Here is a 21,058-nt window from a genome sequence, read left to right on the forward strand (position 1 = left end):
TGCCAGTTATGAAGACGCAAATACATTTGCGTCCATCTTTAACATGTCCTCTTTCAGATCCGCCATGAACGGATTGTATATTCAGTTCCTATATATGCTGTGCCACCGTCTTTTTGTGGTACACTTTACACGTTTTTCAGCTCTGGCGAAAGTAGGCCCTGATTCTGCCATCGAGCCTTTTTCCTGCTTCCCGACTCTGAGGGCCTCAACCCAGGCTGCCCCTGTACCAGTGACCCCTGTCTCACTCCCTGCGCGGCTCCAGCCCAGCCTTCTGCCTGCCAAGACTGTATTCAACCTTCGAATTATCTGCTCCACTCCTCGAAAATACATTCCTGTCTCGTAGCTCAAGTAAACATCCTCCCAGCTGCAGGAGCATTGGGCCCGGTCTTTCTGTCTCCGTGCAAGTAATTCATAGACTCTGTTGCCATGGTAGGCCCATGCCCCCTCACCCCGCATGCCAACACGTAGACGCATATACACGCAGACAGTATAGAGTAGTCTCCGCTCGAGAGACCTTTTCCCTTCCAGATACTACAGTTCCTTAAACATATGATATCAGATACGATTTGGGATTAGGTTGATCTGACATCCCAGACTTATGTCTACACTTGTAGTGCTAAGTGTCAAGTCCCCTTCGCCCTCCAGTTACACGTCAGATTCACGTCAAGCTGCTGCGCGCGCATCTCTGCTATGAATTTCTGCTGACATTGCAAGATTCTCCTATGTACCCACCCATTTGTGACCTCATGATAAATGACGTCTCTAGTACACGCCTTCATGCACGCCTATTGTAACGCCTTTTTATGACGTATTCATGTTTTATCTCCTTTTTTCCAGCTGTTACGCCTACTGCCTATTCGTTTAATATAATGCATTGACTATATATATGTACTTCTGTAAATAATATGTTGTCTGTCTGCCCCTTCCCGAACCTGTGTGGTGACGGAATGGTATGCCACCTTGGCTCGAGCCAATAACCCTATTCCTTTAACAGGAATAAAACCCTTTTGAGTTAACCTCAATATCCCGGATTTTGCCTCTTATTTTTCTGAGTTATTCTTATTGATTATTGATTATAAATTATGCATAGGTAATTGATTTTACCACACGTCGATAGCACAGTCTATGAGTTCCGCTGCAGAAGATTGACCTTCCACGAGGAGCGCTTTCACCTCACCCTGGACTTCGTCAGGTAGTTCCTTCACGTAAGGGGCAATGTCCTCCCACAGCTGGCGATTGTAACGCCCCAACAAGGCAATGGAGTTGGCCACCTTGATGGACATGGCCGATGTGGATGTGAAACGTTTTCCAATCGTGTCAAGTTTCCTGCCCTCCTTGTCCGGGGGAGCGGACAGTGGTGAGGAAGGGTTGCGGGAGTGTTTCTGGGCCGCCTGCGTCACTACCGAGTCCGGTTTGGGGTGACCATTGAGGCAAGCCGCCGCAGTGAGTGGCGCTCTGTATTTCTTATCTAGGCGTGGGACCACCACCGGCACAGAAGCAGGAGTTAGCATTAACTTCTTTCCTTGTTCCCACAAAAATTCTATGATTGGAACAGCTTTTGCGGATTTTTGAGTCTGTTCCTTAAAGTCGTGCAGGAAACTGTTCCACCACCATGTGGAATCTCTTCGCTGCTCTCTCCACAAGCTTGTGGAAGCCGGCAATGTCCACCGGGGGGGAGTCCGCTTGACGTGGTTGTGGTGAAGCTGGGGATGATGCTATATATTCATCCTCTTCATCCTGGTCGGAGTGGTCCGAGTGTACCTCCTGGACCTCCCCTTCCTCCAGTTCTTCCTCCTCCTCCTCATCGTCCGAAGAGACCACCACCTGAGGCTGGATGTCATGGTGGGTTTGATGGTGAAGCTGAGTTTGTTTTGGTGCGGACACCTGTACTTGGACTGAAGGTGTCTGATTCCCCTTGTCCTCTGGCGCGGGACTCTTAGGCGCTTGACCGCCTCTGTCCGCCTCCGGAAAGCGCTGCTTGTAGTCTTGCACAAGGAATCGTAAGTCATCAACCAGGGCCGCCGGTAAGCATATCATGGGGGTGACTTCTGTGCGGACACTGGTATGGACGGAGTGTTCCTGATAGGTGAAGTCTTCCTGTTCCTCATCAGTGCTTTGGCATTTTATGTGAAGGTCTGAGACCGAAGTTGCGGGATCCAGATGGTCATCCTCTTCGGATTCTTCGCTTTGGAAAATTTCTTGAGGTGGTTGCTTTTCCACCTTGCTTGGAGATGTCGTTTCCGGGGTAATTTGTGGTTTGTATGGTTTGCCAGACTGCATGGCAGAGCCTGTCGTCGTCGAGGGGACCGTTGACGGTGGCAGCATCAGGGTTGGTGCCTCTACCAGTTTCGATTTTTTTCATGGCTCCTGCAGTGTTCCCTTCGACGACGAGTCGTCCGTCGACGGTGTCGTCGTCGAGTCCGTCGTCGACGGAGTCTTCGGTGTCGTCGTCGAGCCCTTCGTCGACGGGGTCTTCGTCGACGGGGTCGTCGACGACGGGCCTTTCGTCGACGGAGTCGTCGATGAGGTCTTCGTCGACGGTGGAGTTGACGATGGGATCTTGGTCGTCGACGACTGCGAAGTCGTCGTCGACGACTTCGCCGACGGTGCCTTCGTAGACGATGTCCTCGTCGACGAGTCTCTCGTCGACACTCTCGTCGTTGACGGTTTCGACGACGATGGGCTCGTCGCTGACGACGGTGTCGTCGACGGTGTAGTCTTCGTTGTCGACATGGTTTTTGTCGTCGACGACGATTTTAGGAGAATAATCGAAGAAACAGGTCTACCTGAAGATGAGGAGGACGTAGTCATCGTCGTTGACGCTGAGGGCGTTGACGCTGATGTGGTAGACACTGTGGTTGTGACTGAGGTAGTCCTCTGGGCTTGTCTAGAGGACGGAGCAGGCTTTTTAAAGGTTTTATCCTCCTTAGCAGACACTGAAGATGACGCAGATCTCGCCTCTGAAGACTTTTTGTGGGTCTTCGTAGGAGGAGTGTCTGAGGGGCCCGGGGAAGCATCCCTAGGCCTCTTTTTTGAGACAGCAGAGGTCCTGGAAACACTGCTCACAGAGGAGTCCAGATTGTCTCTGTCCTTAAGCCTGTCCAACCAAATCAGAAGGCGACCTTCCCTGTCTCTCACGGTCTTTTTTGGAAAAGACCTACAGATTTTGCATTTGTCCGAATTATGGTCCGGGTAAAGGCAATACAAGCACAGGTCGTGCTGATCATCCACATGTATTCTTTTCTTGCTACAGGAAGAGCAGGCCCTGAACAGGGCTTTCTTCTTCGAGTCAGACATGGAAGAAGCAGTAGAAAAACACACTTACTGTCAGGACAGTGTGGTGAAGAAGTCCTTGAAGAGTTTTGAGGGTTCAGATAACACTTTCAAAGAAAGTTTGATGAATTTAGGGTAATCCTGAGGCGAGCTCAGGCTGGAGACTCCCTAGCACAACGTGTGGTAGAAAATCTGAGGGACTGAGGCTCCTCCCAGGAAGGTTCTAGAGGGAGGTCGGAGCTGATTGGCTGACTGTGAGAGTTTGGTCCGTTTTACATAAGGACAAGGAAAGGCTACTAAGGGGAGACCCTTGGACCCTTTCTCTCTATGTATGTCTATGGACATTACTTTTTTATTTACCGGAGGCTCCCGCCTCGACGACGGGGAATGATTCAGGCATGTGAATCTATGAAAGACACCCCTAATACTGGATAACTGGTTGGTCTACAGACTTCATTGGTAGTTTGAATTTCTTGACATCTATTTCTATTAACAAATTACATTTAGAGATATTACCTGCAGAGTCCTGTAAATTCGGCTCACCATCAAGTCCACATGGGACAGTGAATTCCCATCCATTATCATCTTGATCGCCATCGTATTGTGGAAGATCACCCTCCTCCATATCCCAATATACAGAATTATTGGTGTCAACATCATCCAGGTCCTCACTAGGGGCAGGTCTGGAATATGGTTCCTTTGGCAGTGGCGGAAGAGTAAGTGCTGACGGTTGCTGAGAAGGCATAACAGGTTTAGGGGTATGTGGAGGAGGTGGCAGAATGGGTGCAGCAGGTAACACCATCTGAGGATTACTAGCCCGATGCCGAGGTAAAAACGTATTAAAGTATCCATCATCTGATGCAACATAGGTAAAAACTGGACATCAGGTTCCCTATAATACCATGGTGATTTCTACCCCATACCAGTTTGAAAGGCTTAGGACTTATAATCTTGTTGATAATCATATTTGTTGCAGGATTCATTATCCTTCATTTCTTCTCCAAAATCTGGAACATATCTTATATTTAATTGTGTTATGCTGTAAGCTGCCAGCAAGGCATAATTACTAGCTTCCTTTTATTTTGGTTCAACTGGAATATTTGGGCTGGAGGTAAACTTGACACCTTCAATGGTGAAAAAACATCTCTTTTCAAGTTTGCTGTTGTTGCGGTCTACGCTGATTTTGCTGTAGATGGTGTTGGCAATGGTATGAGGAGTGAGGGAATGAGGCAGAAACGCGGCTCCTTTTAGACTAAGTCTGAACAGAACATATCCAGTTCTTGGGAGGAATTGAGATAACCTATGCCCGTTCAAGGATAGTTTTAATACCCTAAGAGAGATGCAACAAAACATTATGAAGTAGTTCGATAGGACGAAAGAAAGACACCCCAAGAGCAGGAGCTCCTATGATAGGGGAGAGGAAAGTTTGCAGAGACAAAGTGCTACGCAACGCAGATCCCATGCAGGATCGTCTTCCACAGCAAGTGGGGATAAGGTGTAACTAATCGCTTCTTGAAACCCCAACAAGAGAAGTCCTGAAGAAGGTGCCACAGTATCAATTGTACCGTACCGAAACGCGTTGAAGCATGTTTTCTGATAAAAAGAATCCAATCAGGGCCTGGTAAACTTTAGATGGATATCCAACAACACCACTAATGTTTACATAAGTTAAAGTGTTTTAGGCCTGCGGATCTAGTAACATCAAGTGGCAGAGACATTCGGGAGCCACAACGATAGGAGGGGTTTTTTGTTATGATATATTGCTTTGTCTTATGTCTATTAACTGCTGAAATGTTATATACATGTCTTTATTAGTTGTGTGTAATTTTTAATTGTGTCTGAACAATATTGGTTTCAATTGCTTATGCTCGTTTTCAAGGAATATTCCTTGGATTTTAAATTGTTTTGTATTAATTTGTTGTGTAATTTATTGCTTAGATATTGGTTTTAATAAAATTAGACTGTGAACGATTTTATTTCTTTGTGGAAATCCTTATATTTTCCCCAATAGATAGTGGACTATAGATCCTTCTCCCTAATAAGACAGGGGGAGGTGAATAAATTGACTCCAGGGATTCCCCTTTTGACTTAATGGTATGAATATCGTCAACAGCGTAGTCGACAGTATGAATGTCATCAACAGTGTAGTCGACAGTATGCATGTCGTTGACGGAGCTGTCAATGGTGTGTGCATCGATGGCACGGTCAGTTTTGTTGGTTTTGTCATTGACACTCTCAACGTCGATGATGTTCTCTTTGAATATCGTTTTTTTTAAAGGTTTCTTCTTTTCTACTGGCTGATCCTCTTTATAGTGCTTTGAGGTATGCTTATCTTGCATGTTACTTGAGGAGGTGTCTGTAAGCAATGCACCAAATAAATAATTCTTAGGAAACTGTAAAAGTCTCCTCTTGTACGCTACATCCGGAAGTGCTAGGAGGGGCACTCTTAACGCAATCTTCCCCTGAAGAGAGTGCATCTCCTTTAGAAGGAGGGAAATTCTCTTTATCCATAAGGAATGACGTCAACCTCCTTTGTCTGTCTTTAAGAGTCTTAGTTGTAAAAGTCTTGCAAATATCACATTTGGGTGCTTTATGATTTGGGTAAAGGCAATCAATACATTGAGAATTTGGGTCATTAGTGTAAATCTTCTTGTTTCCACAAGATGAACAAAGTTTGAAAAGCGATACCTTATCTCTGTTAGCCACAGTGACCGTTGGTGACAGTTGGCTGTGAGATTTAAGATCTCACTGGCCCAGAAAATATAGAAGCATCCTAAAAAATAACTCACAGTACATCAGTGCTGAAGATAGGGTTAGTCCAAATCCAGGGCAGAACAAAGTAGTAACAATTTCAGATTCACTGAAGGCTTAGAGCAGAGCTCTGCCAAAGGACTGCCCCACACGTGCTGTAGAAGGTTTCTTCTTGGGGGAGTAAGAGAGCGTAAGCTTCTACCTCGTTGGCTGGAGTTTGGGTTCCTTCAAATGAGGTGGATATGCTACTAAATAGTTAATGTTGTTTTAGGCCTATAGCCGTTTTTATTATTACTGAGTTTATATAAAGCCTGTAGCTACCCCTGATCACTTCCCAGGCCTATGGCCATTTTTAATACTGTATACTGCTGTTTTAATGTACCAGGGATTCGCAACCTGATGACAGGGAATGATTAATATAAGCAGTCGTAGGCTTACAGCAGGGCCGGCCTTAGGTATGTGCAAGCTGTGCACCTGCACAGGCCCACCAAACTCCAGGGGCCACCACGCCAATAAATATCCTTAATATAATAATCCTTTGAGGATGGATACATATTTGCGTGGTGGCCCCTGGCAGGGATTTGGCGGCCTCCGGCTCTGTTCCACTTCCAAACACCCTTACCCCCCCCCCCCCCCCCCCCCCTCTTCACTGGACTCCTCGCTCCGCCCTGCTCGGACCCCCTCTTCCGGGGCCCCCTACCTACGCTCCCTGCCCAGGGCCGCCATGAGCCTTGAGCCGCCCCTGCTTACAGACCAACATCGTAATAGGCCAATAAATGTATATTAGCATTTGGCAACAACAACAAAAAAGCAAACTACACATTACTTTTTTACTGTGCTACACAACTGGCGTTCATGATGTTTTATGTTTGTATTTATGTTTGACTATTTAAATGTGTTTCTTTTATCCTTTCCATGCTGACAGTAGCTTCCATACAATACATAACTGCAAAAGATTGAGGGATGAAACAGATGAAGCCCAGCTTTAAAAGTTGGACGTTACCAGGGGGCAATCATTTTGGGTCATGCTAATATTGCAAAAAAGACCTGCATTTAAGTGCACTCTCTACAAACTTCAGTTTGTTTCTGCCAGTGCCAGTGATCCACCAAAGAAAACAGACGTGGTAGTAGAATGTGAGTAAGTTAAACTCCGTTGTGGAGGTATGATGAATGCATACCACTCCCTGGACCCTTCCTATTATAAGCATATTTTGACATGGATGGTGTAAGCATCATTAAAACTCACTGAAACTGGCAGGTATGGTTAGTACCGTTATTAACATAACACAAACAAGGTTAAAAAAGAATGGAAAGAAGTATGGACTTGGTGGGCTTTTAAGACCATAACGAGCAAATTTCTACGCGTTTAAAAAAAACTTTATTTATGTCTCAACTCTTATGAAATAAAAACCTGCATAAAAGCGGTCTCCAATTTTCTCACTCCACTCCGCTTGTGAATCACTTGTCTGCAGTAAGAAAATGGCATGTATACTTAAATATTATTATTCGTTCGGGTGCACCCCCCTTTAGTTATTGATGGCTAATGACAGATGTTTCAAGACAGAGCTGAACATTCACTATCCACACCTGTGTCCTCAAGCTAGCCATCCTCAATGTTGCTTAATGACTCCTTGATTTTAATATAATAACATTTGGGAAAAATAGGTGGACGAAGGCTGTAAGACAGGAAATATTTTGAAATTTATAATGCACAAATATTTTTGTATGCACATGGGCAATTATAACCTCCAAAGAGTTGCCACTTGGACAATTCATTTTTTTCAGCCTCTCCCATTCCCTTTTTAGGTTTTGTCTGTGCTTGAGAAATCTATTGTTTTTAGGTTTGGCTTGCGATGTGCTTGAGAAACCTATTGTATTCAAATAATCTTAAAAGGCGCAACATCCTGCCCACTTGCTTTTCATTGGTTCCTTTGCTTGTTCCTTACTTTTCCTCCATTTCTATTGGCTGTGACAATGTTTCCTGAATTTACCAGTGCTTGTTCCTTGACTGCTTCTGTTATCGGTTTCCCGTCACAAAAGTACTGTTTCCTTCCGCTGTTGGGGCACTCTTTTGAATGCACACTTTTCCTTAAAGCCCTTTTACTTTTCCTAGCCGCATTCATTTGTCTCGTATTTTATCGAAACGTTTTTGGCACGCATTTCAATTGTGCTTGTAAACCCAGGCCGAGACTCGAATACGGCTCCACAGCTCCAAGGTCGGCAGTTCAGGCTGTTACACCACCTCCTCTGTCTTGGGGCTTTACTCTATTTTGTTTCTTTTAATCGGTAGCACAGCAAACAAGAGCATGTTTTTGTAGACCATTCTCCCCTCATTGCGACCACCAACACGCTAGCCTGTTCTCTAACCGCCATCCCCTGCCCTGGTCATTACTTTCACCTGCCAACCCTTCCCGGTCATTGCTTTTTCATCAGGCAAGTTTGCTGCTACCGGGGCCGCGCTCGAATACTAATGTAACAGTGTGAAGAATTGCACTGGCTTTGATCATCAGGCATTGATGCGAGGGAAAAAACTGAATAAATCTTTGCCATTGTTTGCTACAAATTACAACCAAAAAAAAGTATTAAGAATCACATAGGCGAAACCTAATGCATTTACCAATGCTTGTTCCTCTCTTGCTCTCTGTAATTGTCTGATGCAGGAAAATAATTGCTGATCCCAAAAATGAGTGCCAGTGCCCCCACCTCCAACCACCAGCTCAAATTAAGCACTGGGAAAGAGGCTATGGTAAATGACAGGCCCTTTGAAATGACATTTTCTGAACTCAGTGTAGAATGTGTGCCTTTTTGGACATTCCTGCTCACTCACCTGTTGTGGTCATGCCAATGACCAGTGCGTTTTCCAGGATGAGTTTGTTTTCTTGCACGGCCAGACGCATCATGTTCGCTGTACCTTTGGTATACGCCTCAATCTTAAGACTCAGCTGCTCCTTCAGCTTGCTCTTGTACTCTCCAAGCCACTTCCTGCAGAGGGAGAAACCATGAAGCCACTGCGTAAAATCATTGACTTTTTACATTCAGCTTTAATTTCAGTTTATCTATTGATTCTTAGTAAATAAAAACTCAAAACACTTAGGGCCTCATTCAAAATCTACATTTAGCAGTACATTAGGTAGTACTATAGTACTATAGTAGTATTACTCACGTACTACAAAATGCAGTTTACTGAATGACATGCAGTGCAGGAGCGGCCCGTGCAGGTAAGAGCGGTGGGACTGGGTTGGGGTGGAGTATACAGATGATGACGAGGTAAAACAAGCATTTACAATGCAATGGTTTCGCCTTTGGAAAAGTTAGAGCTATTGGCATTGTAAATGACAAAATTTGTATTTATGTGTTGGTTTTGAAAACAGATAAATAAATGGCATTGTCATTTACATTGCCATTAGCTTAATCTCTTGCAAATCCGAAACCTATTGTACCCTACGGACAACAGCAGACAGCAATTACTACCACACACACACACCCAGAGCCACACACACACACACCCAGAGCCAGCCACACACACCCAGAGCCAGCCACACACACACACACCCACACACCCAGAGCCACACACACACACACACAGAGCCACACACACACCCAGAGCCACACCCAGAGCCACACATACCCAGAGCCACACACACACCCAGAGCCATACACACACACACCAGAGCCACACACACCCACCCAGAGCCACACACACACACAGAGCCATACACACACACCCAGAGCCACACACACACACACCCAGAGCCACACACACCCACCCAGAGCCACACACACACCCACCCAGAGCCACACACACACTCAGGAGAGCAAGCACAGCGAGGGGGCAGAGAAGCAAGCACAGCGAGGGGGCAGGGAACTAAAAGTAAAATACTAAAAATACACTTTTGAGAGTCTCTGCGGTCTGCGAATCCCTTTGAGGCTCGATGACTTTTCCACGCACAGCAGCTGAAGCAGCCAAGATTTCCTGGGTAGTAAATGCAATGGCAGAAGCTGGATGGAGAAACTTGCTGACTATTGTCATCCCATCTAGAGGGAGTGCATTGAGTCGTTTGACCGCAACAAGGTGTCCAGTATTCCACATGCACTCTTCAGTATTCCAGACTGGCAGGAGTTCGTACTCAAGGCCTACAGTGAAACAGCACACATCCCCTGTTTGCCTAATGCACAGGAATGAAGACATCGAGCCCTTAGCTGCAGGGGCTGGTGTACTTTCCATTTCCCACACCAACATAGTTGGACAAAACCTGATATGGGAGATGTTAAGCAGCATTTTCTTGGATTTGTTGGAGGTCATCGTGATACAGGGAAAGAATCATATGCACCCAGAGGCTTGCCTTTGCTTTCAAAACACTAGGTCCTGGCCATCCACAAGAACATGCATGCAATCCAATCCGGGGGGAGGAGGGGTACCCCGACAGCCACTAGGGAGGTACCTAAGCACCACAACAAACTAAAATACGACTGTTTCCCTAGACGGTATACAAAAGCACTCTTGTTGCCAGTAAACAAGGTCGCACCATCACCTGGGCACATGGGTCAGCCCTACACGCCACACACAACACAAGCAGTAAAATTATCAACGCATTTTCAGAAGACAGTCTGTAGCATTAACAATTCAAGAACGAAACAATTGGGCGTACTGACTGATGCGGGCAGAACACCGCATGTAGCAGGTTAACCTACGTGTGATGGAAAAAAAAAACGAGAAGTCAACGAGGGGCGCACTGCGCAGACAGGGGCAATGAGGCCGGGGCAGAAAGGTGGACAAGGAGTATGAGTGTGGTGGTTCAGTTGGTATTCAAGTGGGCACGCAGGACGGGGAGTGGGCGGGTTTGCGGGAAAGGTGTGGCGAGCTACGCATTTGTCTGCGGGGTGCGAGTGTTGGGGGCGCTGTTTGGAGGGAGGGAGGGCTCGGGAGGGGACAAGGGTGATTGGGTGCAGGACATGCATCTATGCAAAATGGACGGAATTACGAAGAGATATTACAGGCAGATCACAGCATGTCGTGTGGATGGCACTAGAGGGTGAATAAGGACTAAAGGCATAATGCGGGAATTAAGCATGGATTGTGGATTACTGAACTTGTTGGCCATGAAGGGCGCCCAGCAGAGTGCAAGAGATAAGATAAGGTTCACGTTGCTGAGACTAGAACAATAATGAGCTTGGATGCAAGAACGTGAGCAGGCGCTGTCTCGAAGAAATTCTACTTGGGTTTGGGCTCTGGGGGATGGCAGGGTGCAAAAGCTGAAAAGGGGTGGGAGACAGAAAGGGCGCCAAAGGGAGGGGGAGTTGGGTCACCAACGCAGGCAGTCAAGTAAGACACGGCATAGGGGGTAGTGACAAGGAAGAAGGGGAGTGGGAAGGTACTGGGGGCGATGGGGCACCAACACGAGCAGCAAGGAAATAACAGCGGGGGGATGAGGGGTGCTAGGATAAGGAAAAGGGGGCCGTCTTAGTAAAGGAAGGGGGTAAGATAAGGAGGCAGGTAGGGCCGCCTAGGGGGCGGGCTGGCGAATTGGGTCAGTATGGTGTGGGTGGGGGCTGCTTCACCAGGTATGCCAGGGAGTTGTGGAAGCCTCCTCCCCCCTCCCTCCGCCCTGTAAGTGAAATATGGAGGCAAGGGTCAACACAGCAGGGCCAAAGCTCCACGCATCTACGGAGTCAACAATATATACAGGGAGAAGGATGGGACTGTGGGAAGGGAGGGGGGGGGCTGATGTCCAAAGGGGGATGGGGGGCAGGCAGAGCTAGGAGAGGATGCCTATTCAGGTCTCAAAATGGGACGTTGGGCGGGATGGGTCAAGGCTGCCAGGGTACTACTTAGAACGTAACGAAGGGCAGTGAGCGAGGGGGGAGGGGTGTTTAAGCGGGGAGCGGCAAACGCGGTTCGGAGGCTACTGTGTACAAGAGCAGTGGTTGAATGAAGGGACGGGGCGTGATGGGGGGGGGTGTCATGCATGTGCCTTTCATCCTTCTGGGGCCGATGGAACGGGAGTTACTGCCCCGGGCGCTGGGGGGGGACATCGCGGGGGTCGGGTGCTGTGGAGGCACAGACAAGGGTCCTCGGGGAGGCACGGGTGGGATCGTGGCCGGGCGATCCTAATTATTTACTTAGTGATTTAGGTGTTTATCTAGCGAGGACCTTACCCGAAGGCATCAGAGTGCTTGGCAGTGGGAACAATAATGAGGCATGAGGAGAAAATGACAAGTGAACACATTGCAAAAGGAGGCGTGGAGTTACGGGAGGCAATAGTGGATATAGTGAGTGAGCGGAATACAGGAGGTAGCAAAGGGTGCAATATAGGAAGAAGAGTGACAGGGATACAAGAGAATAGGAAGTGCAAGGAGAGGTAGGATACGGCAACAGAAGGCAGACACTGAAGAACAGGAAGAAACGTACATAGTCAATGTGGCACTTGTGCAGGTATTACAAACTAACACGAGGTGCGAGGTAGCGAAGAGCAAGACAAAAAGTGACTCGTGCCGGTTGCAAAGGACAACGGGAGGGGTGGGGGGGCGGGAAAGGAACGGACAACGGGAGGGGTGGGGGGGCGGGAAAGGAACGGACAACGGGAGGGGTGGGGGGGCAGGCGGGAAAGGAATGGACAACGGGAGGGGTGGGGGGCGGGAAAGGAACGGACAACGGGAGGGGGGGGCGGGCGGGAAAGGAACGGACAACGGGAGGGGTGGGGGGGCGGGAAAGGAACGGACAACGGGAGGGGTGGGGGGGCGGGAAGGGAACCACTCACCTGGACTTCCTAACTATTTAGAACAAGCCTGGCCAACGACAAATCCTCCTGTTGTCGTTTTTTCCCCTCTCGGAACGCAGATGAGCTCCAGACGGCAACAAGTCAGGTCCCGGGCCGGCAGCCAATCACAGCGCGGCCCGGGACAAAGGGGCGGGCCTTAAAAAAACACCGCGAAACGCCCCCGAATCGCGTTTTCTGGAGAAAGCGCGATTGACAGCCTCTGTCTCCCAATGGCTAGCCTCCATTTATGGAGCTAGCCAATGAGAGACAGAGGCGGGTCATCAAGCCGATATTGAACTCAAGAGGTTTTTTAGCGCTTGCGCACTACGTGCGCAAACCGCAGGCAAAACCTAAAAAAGAGAAGCACCTACATTGCGCTCGCCACATCGAGCGCAAGGTAAGTGTTATTTTTCCCCTTGTCGTTGTCTGTGGACTTCCCCTCTACTCCGCCTCACTGCCTCACCGTTCTTACCTGCACGCGCCGCTTCTGATGCAGACTTCTGCTAACAACACTCCTAATGGTTCCACGTAGGTATACATTGCGGTGGTAGACGTGAGAAGGACCAATGGGAGTGGCTGGAAAATGCAGACTACTTACTCCTAATTGGACGGGCTGAGGAAGCGTAACCAGGGGTTTAGGGAGGGACACAAAAGTACGACCCCAGTTGCCATTCATAAACTACACAAAAAAGTAGTAAATGTACTCCGGCTCAACCACTGGAGTACGTCTAGCGCCAAACATGTCCACTCACTGGTACGGCGACTCACTCCCATAGACACTATTGCTGTCAGGGACTTAATATAGCACCCCATAGGGAACTTTGTTTTTAGAAATAAATAATTAACCTATTTTTTAATAATTAAATTACTTTAAAAAAATTATCTTCAATTAATACAAAATATAACTCAATTAAATTAAAAAAATATTAATTACATAACAAACTTTTTGTGTGTTTTAGTTTATATAAGTATATTTATGCACTGAATCAATATATTTTAAATATGTTATCATTTAACAGGAGGCACGTGGTGATGTGCATCACCAGAGCAAATGATGGTGTGCAGCTGGGGACATAGGGTGATGTGCATCAGCAGAGCACGGAATGATGAGCACCAAGGCGCACATGGTAATGTGCATCGTGGGACCCCAGAGTCCTCTGCAGCAGTAAAACACAAGGGTGTGTGGACCAGGGAACTATTAGTGCTGCACCTCAGTTGAGTAGTGAGTGGTGAGATCCAGAGAAGTACTTAGTGAGTAACGTCATGGGTGATGTGCCTCACAATAGCCTCACAAGAGCACTTCTTGTGCATGATTTGAGCCTTGGGTCGTGCACACCAGGGGAACACTGGGTTCCATGCATGAAGTGAGGACGGAGGGCTGTACAGTTCAAAGGTACCAGATGTTGTGCATTAGGGGTATAGAGAGATGTGCATACACATTGCAGGCACATGATAATATGCAACAGCAGACACACATAACTGTGCAGTAGGGTGGCACACACCGTTTGATGTCAAAAAGGATTCAAGTTGTCAGAAGTTGAGCAGTTTATGTAGTACTGATTTCTTTTTAGAGTTTAGTGGTTTGAATAATTTCTTCCATAATAAATGCTGGACCAAAGGTCGCATAATGTAAAGAAAATTAATAATATGGATAGATAAACAACACAAGGCAGATATTTTGGAAGGCAACAAAGTTCTTCACATGCATTTGAGTGATTCTTTAGTGGTCGGAAAGCTATTAGTCAGTAGATATTATATTTGAAGCTGCCTGTTGTGAGACACAGATAGAAACTTGCAGATCACATATGTGTAGAAATCGCAGCGGCATGTGTGACACCCTAAGCCGGTCATGTTTTTTGGGCCAGTTATGTTTTGCAGATTTGTAGAGGGCACTATCGCCCGGGAGGTTATCATGGTGAGAATCAGGTGTTAGCCTAGCCAAACCTAAGGCCTAGTGGGACTATTTGAAAAGCCAGCTTCTTGAGAAACTCAAGCAGTAAGGAGGAGGCTCTAATGAAATGTGGTAGGTCATTCTACGGTTTAGGATCCATGAAGAAGGCTCAGCTGCCGGATCAGGTTTTCTGTATACGTGGGATTTATGCGGGTAAACATCTAGCCAAGCAGAGGAGTCTGGCATATCTGATTGTTGATGTATGCCAGGCCTGTGTTATGTAGTGCCTTGAAAGTGCGGGTGAAGAGTTTGAATTGTGCTCATTTGTGTATGGGGAGCCACTGGAGCTGCTTCAAGTGTGGTGTGATGTGAATGTGGCAGAGGAGGTTGAGAGTGATTATGGGAGCTGATTTCTGTATTATATGCAGCCGTCTGGTGGTTTTTTTGATCCTGGCATACAGGGTGCTCCGGTAGTCTAGCTTGCTTGTGATGAGGGCATGCATGACAGTTTTACAGGTGTTGATTCTGAGCCATTTGACAATTTTCCTCAGCATCTCCAGGGTATAGAAGCATGAATCGGTGACGGTATTGACTTGGGTGGTCATGCTGAGTTTGCTGTCAATGACGATACCAAGTTTCTCGCATGGGTGGTGGTAGGGGGTGCCAGTCCTAGCTCATGTTAGCCACCTGGTGGAGTCCTACAGTGAAGTCCTCTTCCCGAAGATCACAATTTGAGTCTTGTCGTTGTTCATCTTTAGGCAGTTGGTCTTCATCCAGTGGGCGATTTCAGTCATGCAGGCACTGAACTTAATCCGGGTTCTGGGTGTCTTTTCTGTGAGGGAGAGAATGAGTTGTGTGTCGACTGCGTCGGAGAGGACGTTGATATCGTGAGAGTGGATGATGTTGACTAGAGGGAACATGTATGCCTTGAAGAGCGTCAGGCTAAGGAAGGATGCTTGAGGAACTCCGCAGATGAGATCGTGGGCATCCAGGTGTACAGTGCCAGACTCACTTGCTGGATCCTTTGGGTCAGGAAAGAGAAGATCCAATGAAGTGTGGGACCATGGATTCCAATATTGTGCAGGCGTTTGATGATGATGGGGTTAGAGAGTGTGTCAATTTCTCCAGAGAGGTCCAAGAGGAGGTCCAAGAAGAGAAGGATAAGGGTTGCCATGTCTCCTCTGTCCAGAGTCACGAGGACGTCATCAGTGGCAGTGATGAAGACAGTTTCTGTACTGTGATTGGGTCTGAAGCCAGACAGACTGGTGTCAAGGATTTGGTGGTTGTTGCAGTACTCGGGGAGGTGTCAGTTGATGATTCCCTCTAAGACCCGGAAATGGTAGCAGGGAGATTGAGCTGCAGTTGGCGAGCATTGAAATGTTCGTGGAGGGTTCCTTTAGCAATGACAGCACAGTAGTGTGTTTCTAAGGGTCTCAGGAGGTCACAAAAGAGGTGCCGGCATTCAGGATGGATGTGTGAGAATGGTGCTGATGGATTACAGTCTTCTGGAGAAAGTGTGATGGGCCCAGGAGCATTTGGCATGCTGGGATTTCTTAAGCCTATAAGAGTGATGACATCTGCCAAAGATAGTGATGATTCCCATGAGGTCCACCACTTTGTTAACATTGTAAGTGTTTCCTGGACCTACCCCAACTCACCGACAGGCAAAGCAAAGACCTAAAGCGCAACATCTCACTAGCGGAAATTAGGCAGGCAATACGAACCCTCCCTAGGAACAAGGTCCCCGGAACTTACGGCCTCCCGGCCGAATTCTATACCACGTTCATTGATCTACTAGCCCCACGTTTACACGCCGTCTATTTGGAAGCTTTCCGGTCAGCCTCCCTGCCACAATCATCCATGCAAGCGTTGATCACATCACTCTTAAAACCAGGCAAAGACGGGCTGCAGCTGGTCGACTACAGGCCCCTGTCCCTCCTTAATACTGATTCAAAGATCCTGAGCAAAGTGCTGGCGACGAGACTAGTGCAATACATACCACAGTTGATCCACCCAGACCAATGTGGTTTTGTACCGGGCCGGAACACGGCCATGAATCTTAGACGCTTAGCCCAGCTGATGCTAGGAAACCTGGTGGGCGCGGGCTCAGAGGGCTGCATATCACTAGACCTGAAGCAGGCGTTTGACTCCCTTAGATGGGACTACATGTTTGCCACACTTTTGAAATTCGGGGTGCCGCCCGAATTCGTTGCCTGGGTCAGACTACTGTACACTCTCCCTACAGCGAGAGTACGCACTTCCAGGCAACGTTTCAGGACCCATAGCTATAGCGAGGGGCACCCGGCAGGGCTGCCCACTCTCCCCTCTCCTATTTATCCTCGCCCTCGAACCATTGCTCTGTAGACTTAGGACAGTGGCCCTCCGCTGTGGTATTCAGAGGCATGGGACGGCGCATATTGTGTCCGCTTATGCTGATGACATCATACTATATCTTCGGGATCTGAGGGGCGATCTGGGCCCTATACCCCAAATATTTGAGGACTTCAGGGCGATCTCAGGCCTTACCATAAGCGAACCCAAGTCTTATGGATTCACCTTCAGGAACACAGGCTCATCCACTCCCCTACCCTTCGCCCCACACGAATTCCAGATAGCGGGAACCGCCTTCCGATATCTTGGGATGCACATCTACAGGGAAGCTGACATGATGATTGACGGCAACCTTGGGAGGACCATGAGAGCACCGAAATCACAAATTCAATTCTGGGGACGCTGCCCCTCTCTGTTGCTGGCAGAGTGGCCATTTCTAAGATGGTAATGCTCCCTCGCCTCGTTTACCACTTCACCAACCTCCCATTCCTGATCCCAGCAGCGACATTTAAACATCTCGACACACTACTCACAGAACTTGTATGGGGACACGGGCGCAGACGAATAGGCCTCGCTAAACTACAGCTCCCCTCAGGCTCTGGTGGTATGGGCCTACCGGACTTTAGGGCATACAACTATGCGTGCCAGCTACAATGGCTGGCCTACTGGGTGGCAGGCCGCAACCTACACGAGATCGACATGTCAGAGAGGGAGCATGAAAGAGGGGACATACACACGTTGCTTCTACCCCGATCGGATCTGCCAAGGGATGCCCAACCGCTCCTCCGGCTGGCGGTGGCATATTGGCGGAAGGCATTGAAATACACTTCCCCCACGACATCTTATGCCCCCACGATCCCGCTATTGGGTATCCCGTTGGGTTTGGGAACACTCACGACGAACAAGCTAATGTCGTGGCGGGACGCAGGTGTGTCGCATGTGGGCACCTGTTCGCAGAGGGGCGCTTACTGTCCTTTGAAGACTTTAAGGCTGCGCATGGCGTTCCTAGGGGCTCATTCCTTTTGCATACAGGCCTTCGTCACTATGTGGCACACATGTGGGCACCTGAAGGACAAGAGCCAGCTATAAACCCCCTGATAACGATGCACTACCTCATGGGCACGGGTGGCCATCTGACCAAATTGCTCACCGCTAGTATAAAAACGGGGAGGGCGATCCCTCTATCACCACTCAGGACAACATGGGAAGGAGAGGTTGGTAGGCCACTGAGGGACAAAGAATGGGAACGCATTCTCCAGTTTCCCAAGAAGGTAGCTAGAAACCCCAAATTTAAGTTTATTCAGCTGATGCTACTACACAGAGCCTACCTGACCCCACGTCGCATACACATGATGTTCCCCGACGCGAGTGGTAACTGCCCCCGATGCGACACTAACGACGCATCGCTAATACATATGCTATGGCAATGTCCCAAGTTGGGTTATTACTGGACCACCATCGCTGACTCGCTTGAGAGAGCTGGCACCCTGTCCCAATCACTCACCCTAGAATATACACTATTGGGACTGGGACCGTCAACACGCACGAGAACCGTAGCAACACGTTTCACAGACTTGGCCCTATTACTAGCGAAGCGGGCAATCACGATGAGGTGGAAGTCCCCCAAACCACCTGACCCGGATTTATGGAAAGCAGAGGTAATACGGTGGGGCAAGGCAGAAGGAGAAGCGCTGCAGCGAGAGGAACGCAGAGGTCTCAGGAAAACTCTGATTTCCCTGGACTGGTTCACCGTAATGGGAACCTTCGAGGCTGGGGATGAAGGAGATGATGGGGATGATGGGGGTACAGATGACTCATTACATGCAGGATGAATGTGTCCAGCCCTTCTAGACATTCCAAGTATCATCAAGGTATAAGGTGCACTGTGCTGAGGTACGGAGAATCCCGTACCATTGACAATTTTACCCCAGCCTGCCTGTGTGTATGGGCAAAACTGCACTCTACGGAGTAACGAGTGACCCAGATGTAAATATCACATTTATACGCATATTGGAAGAGTGTCGGGAGGGGGTCTAGAGGGCGGGGGAGGGTGCAGAAATGTTAGGGGATTGTTAAGTTACCATGGTTCCGGACGAAAACAAAAAATGAATGATACTAAGTACATATAGATACTGAGCAAGCATATACATGTGACATTCTGATTACTACTGCGCCCGAATATGTATGTAACTGCTCCAATTGCTATGCTAATAAACAGATTTTCAAAAAAAAAACATTGTTAGTGTTTGTTTCTTGTGCAGTGATGAACAACTCAACATTACTAACAATCACCCAGCTAGGGCAGAGAGATACAAAAATGTTACTTGGAGGTCATTTTGTTCTTCACAGATGTGACATCAGGTACAAGAGCTTTCCTAAATAACGTCACTTCTGTGGAATATAGTGTTACTGTCTCCCCACCAGTGCCTCAAATTTAAATATAAAGCTGCAGGTACTCACTGTCGGAGAGGACCTGAGTAGTACTCTGCTGTAAAAAAGTACTGCACTCTTACTGATGTGCAGGTATGCACCCTTTCAAATACAAGAAATGCAAGTACTGAGTCCCTGAATGTGCCTGCCCATTTAAAGCCCTGCTTCCCATACACAGGAAAATCAAATGAAAAAATATCTCAAGGAGAGGATTTCAAGGAAGCACCAGAGGGCCACTGGTCCAAACACAAGAGAGACGCAGGAGACGGTGTAAATTACCTGTACAGTCTCCATCGATCGTTCAGTGGTAATGACCAGAGGTTACGAATTAGGGGAACCTCATCCTGGCTCATTATGTCCTCTTCCTGCAGTCTGGAACGAATGCTGGCATTGTATTCACTAAAATGGAGAGGAAAGGCAGTATAGATGACAAATATATCACAATTTAGCAGGATTATGTTTATTGTAGCCTGTCATTCACACCAAAAATCACAAATATTTCAACCAGGTCAGCTGTGTCGAGTGCTCTACTCCACTCATTGTGTGAAGGGGAGCCCTCATCACATCAGATACATCATGTAATATCACATGCTTATGCAGGTTCTTTTATTAGGTTAAGTTCACTGAAGAAACATGTTACTTGCAGGGCTTAATTTGTAAAAGAAATAAGTGCAAGGGCTCAAAGTTCTGATCAGAAGCCTGCGTCGGCGCTACTATATGTGGGAGTGCTTAATATCGGGTTGTGTATATATATATATATATATATATATATATATATATATATATGAAACAACAGAATTCCAGTAAGTTCAATAGAATCCAGACGAGCCCGTAATCCTTTTTAGATGTTTATTTCACTGAAAAAAACATAGGTTTCAGGCCTTATATAGTTAGGAATTAGCTTTTAAAAAACCTTTGAAATTCACTCAAAAAACTATAAGTTTTAGGGGTGTTCTAGTTAGCTGGACATTTCACTCATACAAAACCATTGAAATTGCTCCTATATAGTTAGTTGTATATTTCGCGCACCCGCAATCCACTGCTGATGATGTCACATATTACATCATTCATGACATGGTCAGTGACATCACTGATGACATCTCAAATGACATCAATGATGACATCACTGATGACATCATCCAGTGAATGTGGTTTGCTTTGTTATTTAAATATGCATTATATATATAGCAATTTGCATTGAAGTATGAGTGGATATATAAAAATAAATATTTGGATGGAGGACTTTAACAATGTATAGTGTCTCACTAAATATAGTGGATAGTGACTAAACTGTATGAATATCTGTATCACTTTGTCAGTTGTTGTGTAAACTGGTTCTCCAGTTGGTTACTAGCTTCGTGAAAGTCTATATTAGTTATTGATTATTTAATTGAGTATTTGTATGGGAGAGTGAATGTGTGTGTGGTTCGGTGGAGGGTGTGTGACTGCCCAAAGATGTGTGAATAGTTGATTCAGTAGATATATGAAGTTAAAACAACAAGTTCTATTAGTTGTTTGGGTGAGTGAATATTTTTATGGGTATGGTGATGAGCAAATATATTTCTCAATGTTACATGTCCAACAAATTAGAAAAATAAAAGGCAGTGTATGTTTCAGATGTTGT

At 47.1% G+C, this 21,058-nt stretch overlaps 1 protein-coding gene across 1 annotated transcript in view; it reads right to left on the bottom strand.

Moving 5' to 3' along the window:
• Positions 1–21,058, bottom strand: part of LOC147661249 (NFX1-type zinc finger-containing protein 1-like) — an 805,409-nt gene that overhangs the window by 75,986 nt on the left and 708,365 nt on the right. The window contains exons 18-19 of the mRNA XM_086951201.1: positions 19,714–19,833; positions 8,852–9,006 (exon numbers count right to left, since the gene is read on the bottom strand). Coding sequence (XP_086807327.1) covers positions 8,852–9,006; positions 19,714–19,833 — 275 coding nt within the window. The remainder of the gene's footprint in view (positions 1–8,851; positions 9,007–19,713; positions 19,834–21,058) is intronic.

This window comes from Lissotriton vulgaris, unplaced genomic scaffold (genome assembly GCF_964263255.1).
Source record: "Lissotriton vulgaris unplaced genomic scaffold, aLisVul1.2 SCAFFOLD_534, whole genome shotgun sequence".
Classification (NCBI taxonomy): Eukaryota; Metazoa; Chordata; class Amphibia; order Caudata; family Salamandridae; genus Lissotriton; species Lissotriton vulgaris.